General features: G+C 38.0%; 1 protein-coding gene across 3 annotated transcripts in view; it reads left to right on the forward strand.

The window, feature by feature from the left end:
* The window catches only part of HNMT (histamine N-methyltransferase), a 54384-nt gene that overhangs the window by 14363 nt on the left and 21494 nt on the right, over positions 1–18527 (forward strand). Inside the window, exon 3 of one of the 3 annotated variants that reach the window (XM_011935687.1) lies at positions 1779–1960. The exons of the other annotated variants lie outside the window; for them this stretch is intronic. Coding sequence (XP_011791077.1) covers positions 1779–1960 — 182 coding nt within the window. Of the gene's footprint in view, positions 1–1778; positions 1961–18527 lie in introns of those variants that run through there. 3 annotated transcript variants of the gene reach the window in all.

Raw genomic sequence — 18527 nt, forward strand, 5'->3', positions numbered from 1 at the left:
TAGTATATAATATATATAGTTTATGTATATATAAGACAAATTAAATGTAAAATTATATTTTCACATATAAACATATATCCATGTATATTTCCATGTATAAAGTATATATAAATACAAATATAAATGTATTTTACATAAATGTATACTTTTATTTATATTATATATGAAAGATTAATGATTAAATGAATTATTTCACATGTCCATTTAAGAGAATATAGTATAGCCACTACAAATAACACATTGAAATAAATTTTGATATATTCATAGTTTAACACTCAAGAGAAAGGCAAAATAATTTATATACATCATAATAATCTCACCTAGATAGACTAAGAAAAGCCTTGATTTGATCAATGGAGAAAAATGAAAGTTTAGGGAGCAGTTAGATATTTCTTTTCTACTTTTTTACCTTTTTCTATGTCCCGAGTTTTCTGCATTATTAATTTTTAGCCAGAGAGAGAAAAAAACAAAATTATAATTTTATGTACGAGAGATGATGGTAGAGACTAGACCCCTTGGCCTCTCCTTCATCTCCTTCAGCTAATTAGCTGAAGCCCAAAGCACTGCTCCAATAAGTGTGTTTTCCTAACAGCTTTTCTTCAGAAGATTTTAATTCACCTGTAACGGGTTTTTGTGTGTGTGTGTGTGACGTAGTCTACCTCTGGCACCCAGGCTGGAGTGCGGTGGTGTTATCTCGGCTCACGGCAAGCTCTGCCTCCCAGATTCACGCCATTCTCCTGCCTCAGCCTCCCCAGTAGCTGGGACTACAGGCGCCCGCCACCATGCCCGGCTAATTTTTAAATATCTTTTAGTAGAGACGGGGTTTCACCGTGTTAGCAAGGAGGGTCTCGATCTCCTGACCTCGTGATCCTCCCACCTTGGCCTCCCAAAGTGCTGAGATTAGAGGCGTGAGCCACCGCGCCCGGCTCTGTAAAGATTTTATACCTGTGCAAATACTTAAAGAGCGATCTCAGGTATGTTGTAGATTAGCAGAGCTTTTCTTCAGAGCCGGTAGATGATCAGTGCCTAGAACCGAGTATTCTTCAGCTCTGGGGATGGTGAGGATGATGCTGATCAAGAGAATGGTGGCTATCCTCTGTTTCTTGAGGTATTTGTTGTATCTTTTCTGAGTTTTCCATCAAATATCTGTACATTTCAGTCTTCAGCACCCTTTGAAGCATTTTCTCTAAGTTTGTGTTTTGTAGAACATTTTTTCCTGCAGTTGCAAAACCCTTCGGCAGTAGATTTCCTGGGCCAAGGGCCAGAAGACACGTGAAAACAAATGGCAACAGCTTTTTGACTAAGAATTTATAATCTCCTTCTTGAAACTCTATAGGTATTTTAATTTTTTATACTCATATTTTCATACAGACAGACTGCTTCAATACTGAGGTACCAGGGGATTGGAGGGAGATAGAGAGAGAAAGAGAGAAGTAAAGAAAAGAAAGGATCTTGTCAGGAATCTTCTATCTTTCACATTGCGGTTCACAATCAGATTGTTCTTGCACTAGCTGCAAATCCACAGCTGAAATTATCTTTCATCTCCAAGCACGGAGTTACATGAGCAATCGCTCTTCCTAGAAACCATTTTTTTTACTGCCTGATATTCTAGTAGAGGGAACAAAAATGATAATAATCTTAATGCAACATGTAATAGAATTAAATTTTTCCTGCTGATAATATATATTTTGATATGAGAAATGAAGTAGGGATAGGCTGAAATAGAATGGCAGGAGATATGGCCACAGCCTTTAATCCCCTATTTTCTTGACCTGCAGATTTTCTCATTTGGGGAAGCTCCAGGGTTCTCAAGCAGAATTCGTGTTTCATTTTCTGTAGGACCTGTCAGAACGACAAGTCAGTCATGAGGATACATGATGAGCACTCTTCTGAGTTGCCATTTGGAGCTGCACGTTTAATAAGGCACGTCTTCCTTTCCCTCATTCCTAGTTTCCTTTAGCCTCTTTTAAGTGTCACCTTTTCCTTGAAGCCTACTTGACCACACAGTTGAAAATTGCAAAGCCTTCACACTGCAGCTTCCCTTTTCTCTGTTGCTTTGGTTTTCTCCGTGGGACTTCTCACCATCCATAAAAAATAGGGTATTTTTGCCTGTTTTATTCACTGTTACATCTCCAGTGGTTAGAACCTGACATTTAGTAGGTGCTCAAAAAATTGGTTGAATTAATGTATAATAGCTTCACTTTATTGAGTAATTACTATATATCATGAACTGTGTGGTAAATTACCTCCATATAATGCCTGTAATCTTTACAATGCCTCTAACCCTGTAACATAAACCATTTTATATCCATTTTACACATATGCAATTTAAAGGACAGAGAGGCCCACACATTTGCATAGGATAACTCTGGTGAATAAGAAATTTGAGTTGTTTTGTCTTTCTATAGGCTTCTTCTTCTTATTATTATTATTACTATTTTGAAATGGAGTCTTTCTGGGTCACCCAGGTTGGAGTGGAGTGGCCCGATCTAGGCTCACTGCAACCTCTGTCTCGCAGGCTCAAGTGATTCTTGTGCCTCAGTCACCTGAGTAGTTGAGATTACAGGCTCATACCACAACGCGCAGATAATTTTTGTATTTTTAGTAGAGATTTCACCATGTTGGCCAGGCTCGTCATGAACTCCTTGCCTCAAGTGATCCACCAGCCTAGGCCTCCCAAAGTGCTGGGATTACAGGCAGGAGCCACTGTACCCGGCCTTAATTTTTTCTTTTCACAATTTTTTTCCATTTTAAATTAAATGTCTTTGGATTTAAAAAAATGCAGCATTTCTCTTCTATCTTATTAAACGTATCCTTGAACTTCAGGGAGTGGAGAATAGTTGTCTGGAAAATGAGACACTTCCTTTTCTTTGTTTTTGAACTTATAAGTTCCACATTCAGAGATCTCCATTATCTGCTCTTCATTGAATGTAAGTATGATGCATTTAAAATATGGCTTATGTGAAAGCAGGATATTATAACCACAAAAATATCTGACTTTAAAATTAAGCAAAATACTCAATATTGCCCAGAATGGAGACACGGGAATTAATTCTATGGCTGTGGCAGATTTGAGGGACAGGGTGGTACCAAAAATTGAGATTTACAGAGAAGGAGATTTTTAATAATTCAGTTTTCATTAACTTCCCAAATCAAAAAGCCAGCATATTTTGTTTGGTAGGAAATTACACAGGAGTGAAAAAAAAAAAAATCCACAATTCAGCTGATTAGAAAACAAGTTTTCATAAAACTAAAATTTATTAAATTTTTAAGAAATTTATAGCCAGCTAGCTTCCAAAAATTTGCTCAATGATATTGCTTAGTAAAAAGTTTTCTTTCCCTTTATATGCTATAATAACATCAACTGCCTACATGCTATCTATTTTGGAAGCGGAATCACAGAGGGGCTAAGTGTTACTGAAGGCTTATTATCTTCCAGACACTTTACTAGTCACTTGACATATGTAATCACATTTTATTCTCATGGAGACTCTGTGGGGACTTCCTTTAAAAATGAAAGAGCTGAAGTTCAGATATTTTGAGGCTCAGTTGGTTTAAGATGCATTTCATCATGTAATAGGCTCTCCAAGCCCAGGTCGGATTTTTCCTGAAGCACATGATTTTTTCCTATTATCCCAAAACCTCATCCATAAATATCATGCAGAACCTATGTAGTTGCTCATTATTATTATAGAGAAAGTTCTAGAGCCTAAAGTAGTCTAAAGTAAGTAACCCAAAACCAGGAAGAGAGCTAACAGTAGAATACACAGACTTGCCCAAGGAATATTTCCTCCACAAAGTATTTCCTGCTCTTCTCCTTGGGCTCAGCCTCCCTTGTCCTCACCACAGTCACTAATTCTGGCTTTGTATTTTCACTCTTTGCCCTGAAGAATTCCGTTATACCATTGTTATAATTTATTGCACTTAATGTGTTTTATGTTTCGCATTACCAATCTGTACATTTTTATTCTCCTATTGTATACTTTTTATATAATATACATATAGTGTATACAATATGTATTGTAGGGAACAAAAAAATTTCCCGCTCAGCCCTCATGAATTCGTAGTTGGGATAGATCCCTATAACAAAAGATAGATTAATAAGATGGAAACAAACACGTTTATTAACGTGCAGTGCTCATCATATGGGATAAACCCCATGGAAATGTAACTCGAAGTGGTAGTTTGGAACTCTGGCTTGCAGAGCACCTTCAACAAAAAATAAACTTGTGGGGAAATGACAGGGCGAAGGAAAATTATTTTAGGCTTCCAAGGCTGGGAAACTGTGGGAAGGTAAATATATGGGTGGAAAATATGAGTAAGTTTGTTTGCGGATTCCTCTGGTGCTATCTCTGGGCCGCTAAGAGTTTAGAGTTGTCTCCAGTAAAGGAGAATTTATATCCTGCTCTTAGGCAGAAAAGCAGGAGGATAGGGAAAATTTTCCCTCCATTTGCTGCTTCTTAATTGCCTTTAGCTCAAAAATAATTTTCTTGTCAAAGAAGCAGATGTTGAGGTCACCTATTCTGGTTTCCCTGAATAGATTACTCTTTCTTGCATTGTCACTGAGTACTATACCCTGAAGATTACCTGTATTGCTAAGTATTGATCTGATCTATGCATTCTGACTGTTACAGAATATTGAATGTTGTGCATCCACCACAATTTTTCTGCCTTACAGCTTTCCATCTAACCCCCTTCTATCCCAAGCAATGCTGTAGTGAACGTGGTTCAATATCTCCTTATCCACCTATGTGAGAATTTCTTTGGCTTATGCATTTTTATTACATGCTCAATTCAGAACTCCTGAGTCATAGGTTATGCATATATTTAATTTGAATAAGTATTACCAAATTAGTCTCCATCGTGGCTGCTCCAGTCTATATTCTCAGTGGCCTGGATGAAATTTCTCTATCTGAATATCCATCATTACTTAGCGTTCTTTAGCTTTCTGATGTTTTACAAGTCCAACAAGCATCAGATGATATTGTATTGCCATTTTAATTTTCATCTCTGATTATTAACGAGTTTGAGCAATGTCAATGTGCCTATTAACTTTTTAAGAAATTATCTCTGTAAGCCCAACAGTGGGCATTTCCTGGCATATAATGGATCCTTAGTGTATGATTGAAAGAAAGACAGTATAGCACACAAAATTCCCAAATTAGTCTCAGGCTTTGATTTTTGGTTCTTGTTGGTTATCTCAAAATCTGAACAATAAGTAAATATTGGAATTAAATTTTTGAGGTAATTAACTATATTAATCAGTTGTCCTGATTTTACAGTAGAAGATTGTCGATAGGTTTGGCATAGAGAAATTAAACTTAAAAAATTTATAAAAATAGCATTTTTTAAAAGTTACCATATGATGTAAGGAGTGACTGTGAGTTATATTTTCCCATTTTGTAGATGAGCAAATGAGTTCAGGAGAGATTTAAATACCCTATGAAAAGCATGCAGAATTCTGGTAGCACTATAAAGATAAAGAAAAAAGATTGGGCCATTTAGCTAGGGCTGACACGAGTTAATTGTAATCATTATGTGATTAATAAAACATCTGATATACCACCAATCATGTCATGAAGTTCTATTCTCTGCCTTTGAATAGTAGTAAACTAGGATTATAATTTTATAATGACAGACTAGTTTAAGACAGAAGAGACATGACATATAAGACTCTCAACTTCTCACTATCTGCCTACAACGTGCATGGACAAAATTGGTGTGTGCTAAAGGCAGTGCCACAGGAACCAAAACTAAAAGAGAAAAAAAGAATTAAGAATGTATAAAACCGCTCTAACTCCATCTCTTGACTGCCTTGGGATCTCAAATAGCAGAAATGTATGTCCATCAACAATGCAAGTGGAAGTGTATGTTCAATTTAAAGCCGTGTCCTAAGAATAGGATTCCATATAATGTGCTAGCTAAAGAGTAGAGGATTGGTAGAGCTTTTGTTAGGGGTTTCCTTTCAGCCTATCTTCACATCCTACCCTTTAAACATGCTTTTTTAAATGTCACAGCAGAGCACCTAGAAAACTTATTTTTCCAACTTGTGACTTCTCTCTTTCCTACATATTTTTATTCTTCTAGTCATCCAAGTAACTATCTTACTAGTAGCAGTCTGTGAGTCTGTCTGTGCATTCATGCATCCATCTAATCAGCTGTCTACCTACTTATCCATATATTTTAAGCAATACGAATTTCATTTTGTAGCCTCTTTTACTAGTGCACTTACCCAGAACAGAAAGTCTCCCACTCAGAAGACCAGTTCTTGGAGTCGCCAGATAAAGTTCATATATGATATAAGGTATAATCACATCTTCAGTATACTAACATTTACTATAATACAGCCATGCCTTTTAAAATCAAATACATGTGATTTTATAAAACCAAATGTAAGCCTCCAGGATGTGAGAGAACAACTCGCATTACAAAGTATCCTTGAACCCAGGATGTGGAGCTTGCAGTGAGCCAAAATCATGCCACTGCACTCCAGCCTGGGTGACAGAGTGAGACTCCATCTCAAACAAAAAAAAAATTAATTAAAATAAAATAAAGATGTTTAATTAGATACTTAGTGGTAAATGTGGTACTAGTGTTAGTGGTAAATATGGTAATTAGCATAGAGAGGTTAAATGATTACAGTAAGCTAAAGGCCAAATTGTTACTAATATGAGTTGTTTCATATATGTTGATAAATGCCTTGGGATAGTCATTTGCATATAAAATAATAACAGAATAAATTTAGACTTGTAATAGGGTTCTCAGGAGAAACAGAACCAACAAGATTACATATATATATATATACACACTATATATACTATATATACTATACTATATATACTATAGTATATATAGTGTGTGTGTATATATATACACACTATATATACTATATATACACACTATATATACTATATATACTATACTATATATACTATATATATATATACACACACACACATATATCTTAATATGTAAAATAAGGAATTAGCTCATGTGATGATGAAGGCTGACAAGTCCCAAGATCTGCAGTCGATATGCTGGAGACCCAGGAGAGCCCATGGTGTAAGTTCTAGTCTCAAAGCCAGCAGGCCTGAAGGCTTGAGACTCAACAAGGGCTGATATTTCAGTCTGAGTCTGAAGGTCAGAAATGACCAGTTCCAGCTCAAGCTGTTCTCTTCTGGTCTTGGATTGACTACACGAGGAAGGGCCGTCTGCTTTACTCAGTCTACCAGTTCAAACATTAATCTCATCCAAAAACACCCTCACAGACACATCCAGAATCATGTTTTAACCAAATATCTGAGCACCCCATGGCCCAGTAGAGATGACACATAAAAGTAAACATCACAGAAAGGTTTTCTAACTGGGAGAGGAACACTTCAAGAATAATTAATTTGAATAAATTTTTATAGAAATATTTCAAATTATAAACAAAAAAGGAGAACTAAAAATAACCTATAATTCTGTCACCGTTAGATAACTCTTGATTTTAATTTGGTGCATATCTTTCTAAACATTGCGTATTGAAATGAAGTGCTCTGCATCCCATTGATTTATGCTGATACATATTTGGATTTGCCCAACTTTGCTAAAATTACACACATGGGATCAACTGAGAAAATCAGTTACATCATCATCACAAGCACAGACTGGAAAATCATTAATTTGCCTTGCTATTCACAAAAGGGGAGAAAAGGAAAAAAGAAAGAAAATACTATGATATGTTTAAATAGAGTTTGTTTAATCATCAAAATTATTTCTCTATTTGTCACAGAAAATGCTGTAGACTTTGTTTCTTTAGGGGGAAACATTTAATGTCACTTCTTAATAGGGCTTTTGTTAACCTGAACAGCTGTTGGTGTGTTTGTATCTAAAGGCCTTAGGAGGTCAAAACTAAGTAGTCCTCAATCATCAGAGTTATGACCAAGCAATGACCATGAGAGATCACATGTGGGAAGAGACTGACTATAAACTGAGCATGTATTGCCCTATTCTCCTTAAATGCCATTTTCTGGATCTCAAGTTTAAGATTCCTAGAAAGTTTTGCGATGTACAATAAAAGTAGATTGTTGCCTTCCACATTTTTTTCACTTACCCCTGAATTTGTTGAGAATTTCTGAATTATTTGACTCAAGTCTAGTTTACTTTCTGCCATTATTTTGAAACATTAGTTTGGCTTGTGTTCTCTCTGAAAGCATTTGTAGAGCACTTCATACCTGATACTGGAACATATTCATAACATTGTGGGTTGTGGGTCCTGCTCTGAAGGATTCATTTAGAAAGGACAAATGGCCACTGTTTTTTTTTGTTTGTTTGTTTGTTTTTTTTTTTACTTTGAATCTCTTATTCTGATGGCTCATGGTTCTATAGGGTATAATAACCTCTCATATGCTTGCAGTGATTAATGATCAAACCAGCTCAGTTATTCAATCCAGCATTTAAGTATCTTTAGTTATTTTTAACAAACTTATTGGAACCAAGTCTTTGCTAGTATATCATATAAATGAAGAAAAGCAGTAATTTAGATCAGTAAAGACAAGTGTGTTTTATCTGTGTTGCCAGCTCCAGTCAATTGATGGGTAGTGTCTGGAGGATTCTCATGCTGCTTCTGGGCTCTGTGGGAAAGACCACTAAGATTATCAGCTATGAATGGAAGAGTTTTAGATGTGTAGGAGTTAGCCAGTTGAAGTGAATAAGTGAGGGAGAGCTTTTTAGGCAAAAGAGAAAGCATGGGAGAGGATGGTACATAAAGGAAAGAGGGTAGAATGCAAGCATTTCAGGGCTTCTGGAGCCACAAATTTCAGAATATAAAACTGTGAAAGATGAGAATAAGGGCCAGGCAGATAGTCTATGTTTACTGGAGCAGCTTGACCTTCATGCATTTTATAGTCACTAGAAGATTTTAAGCAGGGAAGTGATGGGTTTGCTTAGCAGGGTTTAAAATGGTTGTCATGGTAAGGGCTTTGAGGAATACAAGACCAGAGGTAGGCTGACCTTTTAGAATATTATTGCAGTATTCCAAAGATGAATAATCTTGGCCTGCATAAAGGCATTGCCAGTAGGGACAGAAGAGACAAAGTAAACTTCTTGATGGCCAGGAAAGGGAGATAAAGGAAGAAGAAACTTTGAGTGATGATGGATAGCAAACAGCATGGGTGAATGTTTCAAGAAAAGATAATACTTAAAACTAAATGAACTAAATGTTAAATGGTTAAACAAGACTATAATATGACAAATCTGAACTATTGACCCCCCCTTTTCTTTTTATAGACAAGAGGATTATATAAATCTTTTGGTTGGCAAGGAAAGATTACTCACGCCTGTAATCCCAGCACTTTGGGATGCCAACGTAGGCAGATCACCAGAGGTCAAGAGTTCGAAACCAGCCTGGCCATTATGGTGAAACCCCGTCCCTACTAAAAATATGAAAATTAACCTGGCATGGTGGTACATGTCTGTAATCCCAGCTACTTGGGAGGCTGAGGCAGGAGAATCACTTGAACATGGGAGGCAGAGGTTGTAGTGAGACGAGATCGCACCACTGCACTCCAGCCTGGGCAACAGGGCAAGGCTGTCTCAAAAAAATCAAAATGAATATTTTTGTCCTTGTTGTTTTGTTTTAAAGAAAGGTTTTTTAAAGAGAAGTTTAGGGTTTGCAGATAAATTGATAGCAAGGTACAGAGATTTCCCATACAACCTCTGCTCTCAAGCATGGATAGTCTCCCCATTATATATATATATATATATATTCCCTCCCAGAATTACAGTCTGCTACAATTGATAAACATTCATTGACACATAATTACTAGAAGCTCATAGTTTACTTTAGGGTTTACTTTTGGTGTTGTATTCCATGGGTTTAAACAAATGTATAATGGCATGTATCCACCATTATAATATTATACAGAGTAGTTTTACTGCCCCCAGAATCATCTATGCTCCATCCCTTCACCTCCACCCCTCAGCGCCTGGTGACCACTGATCTTTTCACTGTTTCTATAATGTTGTCTTTTCCACAATGTCATCTAGTTGACATCATATAGCATGTAAGCTTTTCAGATTGGTTCCCTCCAGTTAATAATATGCATTTAAGTTTCTTCCATGTCTTTTCATGGCTTAGTAACTCATTTCTTTCTTGCACTGAATGATATTCTATTTTCTGCATGTACCACAGATTTTTTGTTTGTTTGTTCTTTTACTTATCAGTTTATATGCTGAACAATACATCTTGGTTACTTCCAAGCTTCGGCAATTATGAATAAAGCTAATAAATATCTATGTGCAGATTTTTGTGTAACTATAAGTTTTCAACTCCTTTGGGTAGTAACCAAGGAACTTGATTACTGAATCCTATGGTAAGATTATGCTTAGTTTTTTAAGAAACTACCAAACTGTATTCCAAAGTGGCTCCAGATTTACCTTTCCCACCAGCAGCAAATGAGAGTTCCTGTTGCTCCACATCTTTCCCAGCATTTGTTGTCATTAGTGCTCTGGATTTTGGCCCTTCCAGGTGTGTAATGGTATTTCGTTAATGTTTTAATTTGTATTTCATTGATGGCGTATGATACAAAATATCTTTTTACATATTTATTTGTCATCTATATATCTTCTTTGGTGAGGTGTTTAGGTCTTTGACTCAATTGTTAATTGTGCTGGTTGTTTTCTTATTGTTGAGATTTAAGAGTTCTTTGTATACTTTGGATAATAGTCCTTTTTCAGATGTGCTCTTTTCAATTATTTTCTTTCATGCTTGTCATCTCATTCTCTTGACATTTTCTTTTGTAGAGCAGAAGTTTTTAATTTTAATAAAGTTCAGCTTGTTAATTACTTATTTCATAGATGATGCCTTTGGTTTCTATCTAAAAAGTCATCGCCATACCCAAGGTCATCTAGGTTTTCCTCTATGTTATATTTTAGGAATTTTACAGTTTTATATTTTACACATAGTTCTATGATTCATTTTGAGTTAATTTTTGTGAAGGATGTAAGGTCCGTGTCTAGGTTCATTTTTTTGCAGGTGGGTATCCAGTTGTTGCAGCACCATTTGTTGAAAAGACTATCTTTGCTCCATTGTACTGCCTTTGCTCCTTTGTCAAAGATCAGTTGACTATATTTATGTGGGTCTATTTCTGGTCTCTCTATTCTGTTCCACTGATCTATTTGTCTATTCTTTTGCCAATACCAGGCTGTTTTGATTAATATAGCTTTATAGTAAGTCTTGAAGTCAGGTAGTGTCAGTTCTCCAACTTTGTTCTTCTCTTTCAATATTATGTTGGAGATTATGGGTACAAATTAGTTTTTAAAAATACATGTCTCCTATTTCTGAGGGATACTGAAAAGCAAATCATATAGAACACAATGTCAAGGAATATTTTATTTTATGATTTTATATCTTATGGATATGTATATATACACACATATATCTATGTGTACATACATATGTACATATTCTGAGGGAAAAACTCAAACTTTTTCCTCTGCTCTCTCACCACAACAATCAACACTGAAGACTGCTGTGACCAAATGCATGAGTTTTTTTTAATCCCAACACCAAGCAGCAGATACCATTAGGTATCTTCCAATTCAATTCAATTCTGATGCTGTCTTCCTGAAAATAATGTCAGATCCCACAGGTTGAGGGCCCAGTTCCACAAAGACTGTCCCCTTTTCAGACACCAGTTGCAAGTTTGGGGCTCCAGAACTTCTGAGCAGCCAGCTTCAAGTTGAGGTTTCCACAACCCCTCTTTGGGTTTGATTAATTTACTAAAGTGGCTCACGGAACTCAGGGAAACTGGCTTACATATGCTGGTTTGTTATATAGGATGTTACAAAGGCTACAGATGAAGAGATGCATAGGGTAAGGTATGAGAGAAGGTACACAGAGCTTTCATGCTCTACCTGGGTATGCCACCCTTCAGGAGCCTACACATGTTCATTATCTGGAAGCTCTTCAAAGCCTGTTCTCTTGGGCCTTTTATGAAAACTTCATTGGCTAGGCATGACTGAAGCATGGACAACCATGTAGTAATGTGATTGGACAAAAAGATTGGGGAAACCCAGTGAGGCCTATCTGTTCAGATTCTTCTTGACCTCTCTGTGCAGCATTAATTCCTCTAGAATATGGGACAGGACCTCCTCTGAAACAAGGTCTTATGACCCTCAATCAGAAAGGTGGAAAAATGTTTTAGTCCTGTCTTATGTAGGTGAAAGGTTTTCTGAGTTCTGCTCCTGATGCCAAAAGCACCATAACATTATAATAAAAGACTATTAGTAAGGGCTATGGGAATCACAAGCCAGGAGCCATAGATAAAAACTAATATATATAGATATAAAATAATATCACACATATTGATATATGCATATACATGCATGTCTATAAAGACATATATATGTATGTAAATAGATAGAAGTAGACATTTATATAGCTAGCTATAGATATAGCTGATTGTATTATTTCTTACATATATATTACAGTAAGAAATACTAATACCTATTATAAAAATAACACAGGGCGGGGCCAAGATGGCCAACTAGAAACAGCAGCCTTTGGAGGCTCCCATCGAAAAAAAACATAATAAGCTTGTGAATACTTCACCAGAAACCGAGGCATCCAGATTCTCTCATCAGAACGGACTAGGAGGCTGGCATGAACCACGAAGAGAAAGAAGAACAGTGTGATGTGGAGGCCCACAGGGGAGCCCCATGGGATGGGGGAGTCCCCTCCCACCAGCCAAGAGAGGCAATGGGTGAGCATGCTTTTTCCACAGAACTGTGCAACCCACAGATTGGAAGATCCCACTCGTGAACTCACACCACCAGGGACTAGCGTCCCAACCCAAGAATGCACAGACTCATAGCCTCACAGTTGGAAGGAATCTGCTTAAGCCTACCGAACTCCTAGGGGGAGGGGCGACCAGCACTGGCTGTGGCTGCCTGCTGTCAAAGCTATTTGAGCTCCCTGGGGGAGGAGCAGCAGACGGCACTGGGATTTGCATCTGCCTAACACAAAGCTCCCTGGGCAGAGGAAGGGCAGCATCCATCTCTATAGCCCCAGGCTGTGCTTTTCCCCTTCTGGAGAAGGGGAGGCTGGACAGCTTGGTCCCAAGACTTGTCCCTCCCAGTCCAACACACTGGCTATGACAGTCTGTGGCCAGAGTGCCTCTTCAGGCCTGACCCTGACCCATCCTTCCTCACTGGGTGAGTCTTCCCCACCTGAACTCCAGTAACGCCAGCCAGAGGCTCAGGGACAGAACCCGGATCTCCCGGGGCCTGAGTCCCTATGGGGAGGGATGGCTGCAGTCTCTGTGGACCAGCAGACTTAGCCTTTCCTCTTGGTAGTTCTGAGGAATCCAGGCAGCCCAGACAAGTGGGTTCCCCCAAAGTGAGGCACTGTGTTCAACAGGTCCTGTTCCCCATGCCACCCAACTGGGTGAGACTCTTCAATAGAGGTTGTCAGACACCCTATACAGGAGTGTTCCTACTGGCATCAGGCTGGTGCCTCTCAAGGTCAGAAGTCCCAGAAGAAGAAGCAGGCACTCAACTTTGCTGTACTCCAGCCTCTTTGAGTAGCATCTCCAGGCCCAAGAATGAATCAGATAAATAGGTCCTGAAGTGAACCCCCAGCAAATGGCAGCAGCCCTACAGAAGAGGGACCTAAACATTGAAAGAAAAACAAACAAGCAGAAAGCAACAACAGCGTCAACAACAACAACAACAAGTCTCCACAAAAACCCCGTCGAAGGGTTAGCAGCCTCAAAGACCAAAACTAGACAAACTCAAGAAGTTGAGAAAATATCAGTGAAACAATGCTAAAAACCCAAAAGGTCAGACTGTCTTTACTCCTCCAAATGATTTCAGTGTTTCTCCATCAAGGTCACAGAACTGGAGGGAGGATCAGATGGACAAATTGACAGAAGTAGGTTTCAAAAGATGGGTAATAAAAAACTACACAGATCTAAAGGAACATGTTCTAACCCAATGCAAAGAAGCTAAGAACCTTGATAAAATGTTAGAGGAATTGCTAACTAGAATAACCAGTTTAGAGAGGAGCACAAACAATGTGAGGGAGCTGAAAAACACAGCCCAAGAACTTCCTGAAGTGTACACATGTATCAATCGCTGAATCAACCAAGTGGAAGAAAGGATGTCAGAGTCTTGATTTGTTTTTTCTAAGACCAGCCAAGCGGGCACAAAAGAACCAGCGAGTAGGCAAGTGTAGGAGCAAAACTGCAAGTTTATTTTTGGTAACCTAAGGTGTAGGGAAGAGGTCTGTCAGCCTCCGGCAAAGAAGGCCGGCAGAGTCCCCCGGTGGGGCTCTTGGACAGAGTTCCTGCAGTCCCGACATCCCAAAAGGAGTGAGAGACTCAGGAAGGCCGCGTGGCACGCTGGCCAAGAGCGGCTTTTCTAGGAGTGGGAGGGCAATAGGTGGGGCACGGGCGTGTCGGGGGGCGTTCCACAGGTGTGACCAGGTAAATCTCGGTCTCTTCGGATTGACGTCACCTGGCGCATGCCCAGTTGGTCTGCACCCTCCCGGGGCGCTGGCTGCATTTTCGCATGCGTGGGAAAAGCTGGTGAAGAAGAACCTGGAAGTGCACCATCCTGCCTCCGTTCGTCCAAACAAGTCTGAAGACCACCTTCCTGGAGTAAGGCATGCAGATAAGATTAGAGAAAAAAGAATGAAAAGGAATGAACAAAGCTTCCAAGAAATATGGGACTTCATAAGAAGACCAAACCTGCAATTGATTGGAGTACAAGAAGCAGATTGAGAGAATGGAAATAAGCTGGAAAACACACTTCAGGATATTATCCAGGAGAATTTCCTCAACCTAGCAAGACTACCAACATTCACACTCAGGAAATACAGGCAACATCATTAAGATACTCCACAAGAAAATCATAATAAGATACTCCCCAAGACACATAATCATCAGATTGAAGATTAAAATGAAGGAAAATTGTTAAGGGCAGCCAGAGAGAAAGGCCAGGTCACCTACAAAGGGAAACCCATCAGACTAACAGCAGACCTCTCAGCAGAAACTCTACATGTCAGAAAAGATTGGGGGCCAATATTCAACATTCTTAAAGAAAAAAAATTCAACCTAGAATTTCATATCCAGCCAAACTCACTTCATAAGTGAAGGAGAAATAAAATCCTTTCCAGACAAGCAAATGCTGAGGAATTTTGTTGTCACCAGGCCTGCCCTGCAAGAGCTCCTGAAGGAAGCACTAAACATGGAAAGGAAAAGCCAGTAGCAGCCACTGCAAAAACACATCAAAATATAAAGACCAATGACACTATGAAGAAACTGCAACAACTAGTGTACAAAATAACCAAAGAGCAGCATGATGATAGGGTCAAATTCACACATTATGATACTAACCTTAAATGTAAATGAGCTAAATGTCCCAATCAAAAGACACAGACTGGCAAATTGGATAAAGAGTCAAGACCCATCAGTGTGCTGTATTCAGGAGACCCATCTCATGTGCAAAGACACACATAGGCTCAAAATAAAGGGATGGAGGAAAATTTACCAAGCAAATGGAAAGCAAAAAATAAGCAGGGGTTGCAATACTAGTCTCTGACCAAACAGACTTTAAACCAACAAAGATCAAAAAAGACAAGGGCATTACATAATGGTAAAGGGAACAATTCAACAAGAAGAGCTAACTATTCTAAATATATATGCACCCAATACAAGAGCACCCAGATTCATAAAACAAGTTTTTAGAGACCTACAAAGAGAGGTATACTCCCAGACAATAATAGTGGAAGACTTTAACACCCCACTGTCAGTGGGTGTTATCAGTAGATCAATGAGACAGAAAATTAATAAAGATATTCAGGACCTAAACTCAGCTCTGGATCAAGTGGACCTAGTAGACATCTGCAAAATCAACAGAATACACATTCTTTGCAATGCCACTTGGCACTTATTCTAAAATCGACCACATAATTGGAAATAAAACACTCCTTAGCAAATGCAAAATAACTGGAATCATAACAGCCTCTCAGACCACAGTGCAATCAAATTAGAACTCAGGATTAAGAAACTCACTCAAAACCACACAATTACATGGAAATTAAACAACCTGCTCCTGAATAACTCCTGGGTAAATAATGAAATTAAAGCAGAAATCAAGAAGTTCTTTGAAACCAACAAGAACAAAGAGACAACGTACCAGAATCTCTGGGACACAACTAAAGCAGTGTTAAATTTATAGCACTAAATTTAATAGTGTTAAATTTATAGCTGAGGGAAATTTATAGCACTAAATAGCCCTATCAGAAAGCTTGAAGATCTCAAGTTGACACCCTAACATCACAATTAAAAGAGTTACAGAGGCAAGAACAAACTAATCCAAAAGCTGGAAGAAGACTAGAAATAACTCAGATCAGAGAAGAATTACAGGAGATAGAGACCCAAAAAAACCTCAAAAAAAAAACAAAAAAACAAAATCAATGAGTTCAGGAGCTGGTTTTTTGAAAAAATTAACAAAATAGACAGACTGCTAGCTAGACTAATAAGAAAAGAGAGAAGAATCAAATAGACACAGTAAAAAATGATAAAGGGGATATCCCTACTGACCCCACAGAAATACAAACTACCATCAGAGAATACTATAAACACCTCTACATAATAAACTAGAAACTCTAGAAGAAATGGTTAAATTCCTGGGCACTTCCCTCCCCAATTAAGACTAGACCAAGAAGAAGTGGAATCCCTGAATAGACCAATAACAAGTTCTGAAATTGAGGCAGTAATTAATAGCCTACCAACCAAAGAAAGTCCAGGACCAGATGGATTCACAGCTGAGTCCTACCAGAAATACAAAGTACCATTTCTGGTATCATTTCTTCAGATACTATTACAAGCGATTGAAAAGGAGGGATGCCTCCCTAACTCATTTTATGAAGCCAGCATCATCCTGATAACAAAATCAGGAAGAGATACAACAAAAAAAGGACACTTCAGGCCAGTATCTCTGATGAGTATCGGTGGGAAAATCCTCAATAAAATACTGGCAAACCGAATTCAGTAGCACATCAAAAAACTTACCCACCAGGGTCAAGTCAGCTTCATCCCTGGGATGCAAGGCTGGTTCAACATACACAAATCAAAAAACATAATCTATCACATAAGCAGAACGAAAGACAAAAACCACATGATTATCTCAATAGATGCAGAAAAGGCCTTTGATAAAATTAAACATCTTTTCTTGTTAAAAACTCTCAATAAACTAGGTATTAATGGAACATATCTCAAAATAATAAAAACTATTTATGACAAACTTACCCAACCAATATCATATTGATTGGGCAAAAGCTGGAAGCATTCCTGTTGAAAACTGGTACAAGACAAGGATATCTTCTCTCACCACTCCTATTCAACATAGTATTGGAAGTTGTTGCCAGGGCAATCAGGAATAAAAAGAAATAAAAAGTATTCAAATAGGAAGAAAGGAAGTCAAATTGTCTCTGTTTGCAGACAACATGATTGTATATTTAGAAAACCCCATCATCTTGACCTAAAAACTTCTGAAACTGATAAGCAGCTTCAGCAAAGTCTCAGGATACAAAATCAATGTGCAAAAATCACAAGCATTCCTTTACACCAACAATAGACAAACACAGAGCCAAATCGTGAATAAACTCCCAATCACAATTGCTACAAAAAGAATAAAATACCTAGGAATACAGCTAAAAGTGATGTGAAGAACCTCTTCAAGGAGAACTACAAAGCATTGTTCAAGGATGTAAGAGAGGATGCAATCAAATGGAAAAATATTCCATTCCCCTGGATAAGAAGAATCAATTTTATGAAAATGGCCATACTGCCCAAATTGATTTACAGATTCAATGCTATTCCTATCAAAATACCATTGACATTCTTCACAGAATTAGAAAAAGCTATTTTAAGTTTCATGTCTAATCAAAGAAGATCACATATAGCCAGGACAATCCTAAGCAAAAGGAGCAAAGCTGGAGGCATCATGCTACCTAACTTCAAACTATACTACAAGTCTACAGTAACCAAAACAGCATGGTACTGGTACCAAAACAGACATAGAGACCAATGAAACAGTACAGAGACCTCAGAAATAACGCACCACATCTACAACCATCTGATCTTCAACAAACCTGACAAAAACAAGCAACAAGGAAAGGATCTCCTATCCAGTAAATGGTGCTGGGAAAACTGGCTAGCCATATGTAGAAATCTGAAACTGGACCCCCTTCCTTACACCTTACACAAAAATTAACTCAAGATGGATTAAAAACTTAAATGTAAAACCCAAAACCATAAAAACCTAGAAGAAAACCTAGGCAATACCATTCAGGACATAGGCATGGAAAAAGACTTCATGACCAAAATGCCAAAAGCAATTGCAACAAAAGCCCAAATTTACAAATGGGATATAATTAAACTAAAAAGCTTCTGCACAGCAAAAGAAACTATCATCAGAGTGAACAGGCAACCTACAGAATGGGATAAAATTTCTGCACTCTACCCGCCTGACAAAGG

Source organism: Colobus angolensis, unplaced genomic scaffold, assembly GCF_000951035.1.
Source record: "Colobus angolensis palliatus isolate OR3802 unplaced genomic scaffold, Cang.pa_1.0 Scaffold147, whole genome shotgun sequence".
Lineage (NCBI taxonomy): Eukaryota > Metazoa > Chordata > Mammalia > Primates > Cercopithecidae > Colobus > Colobus angolensis.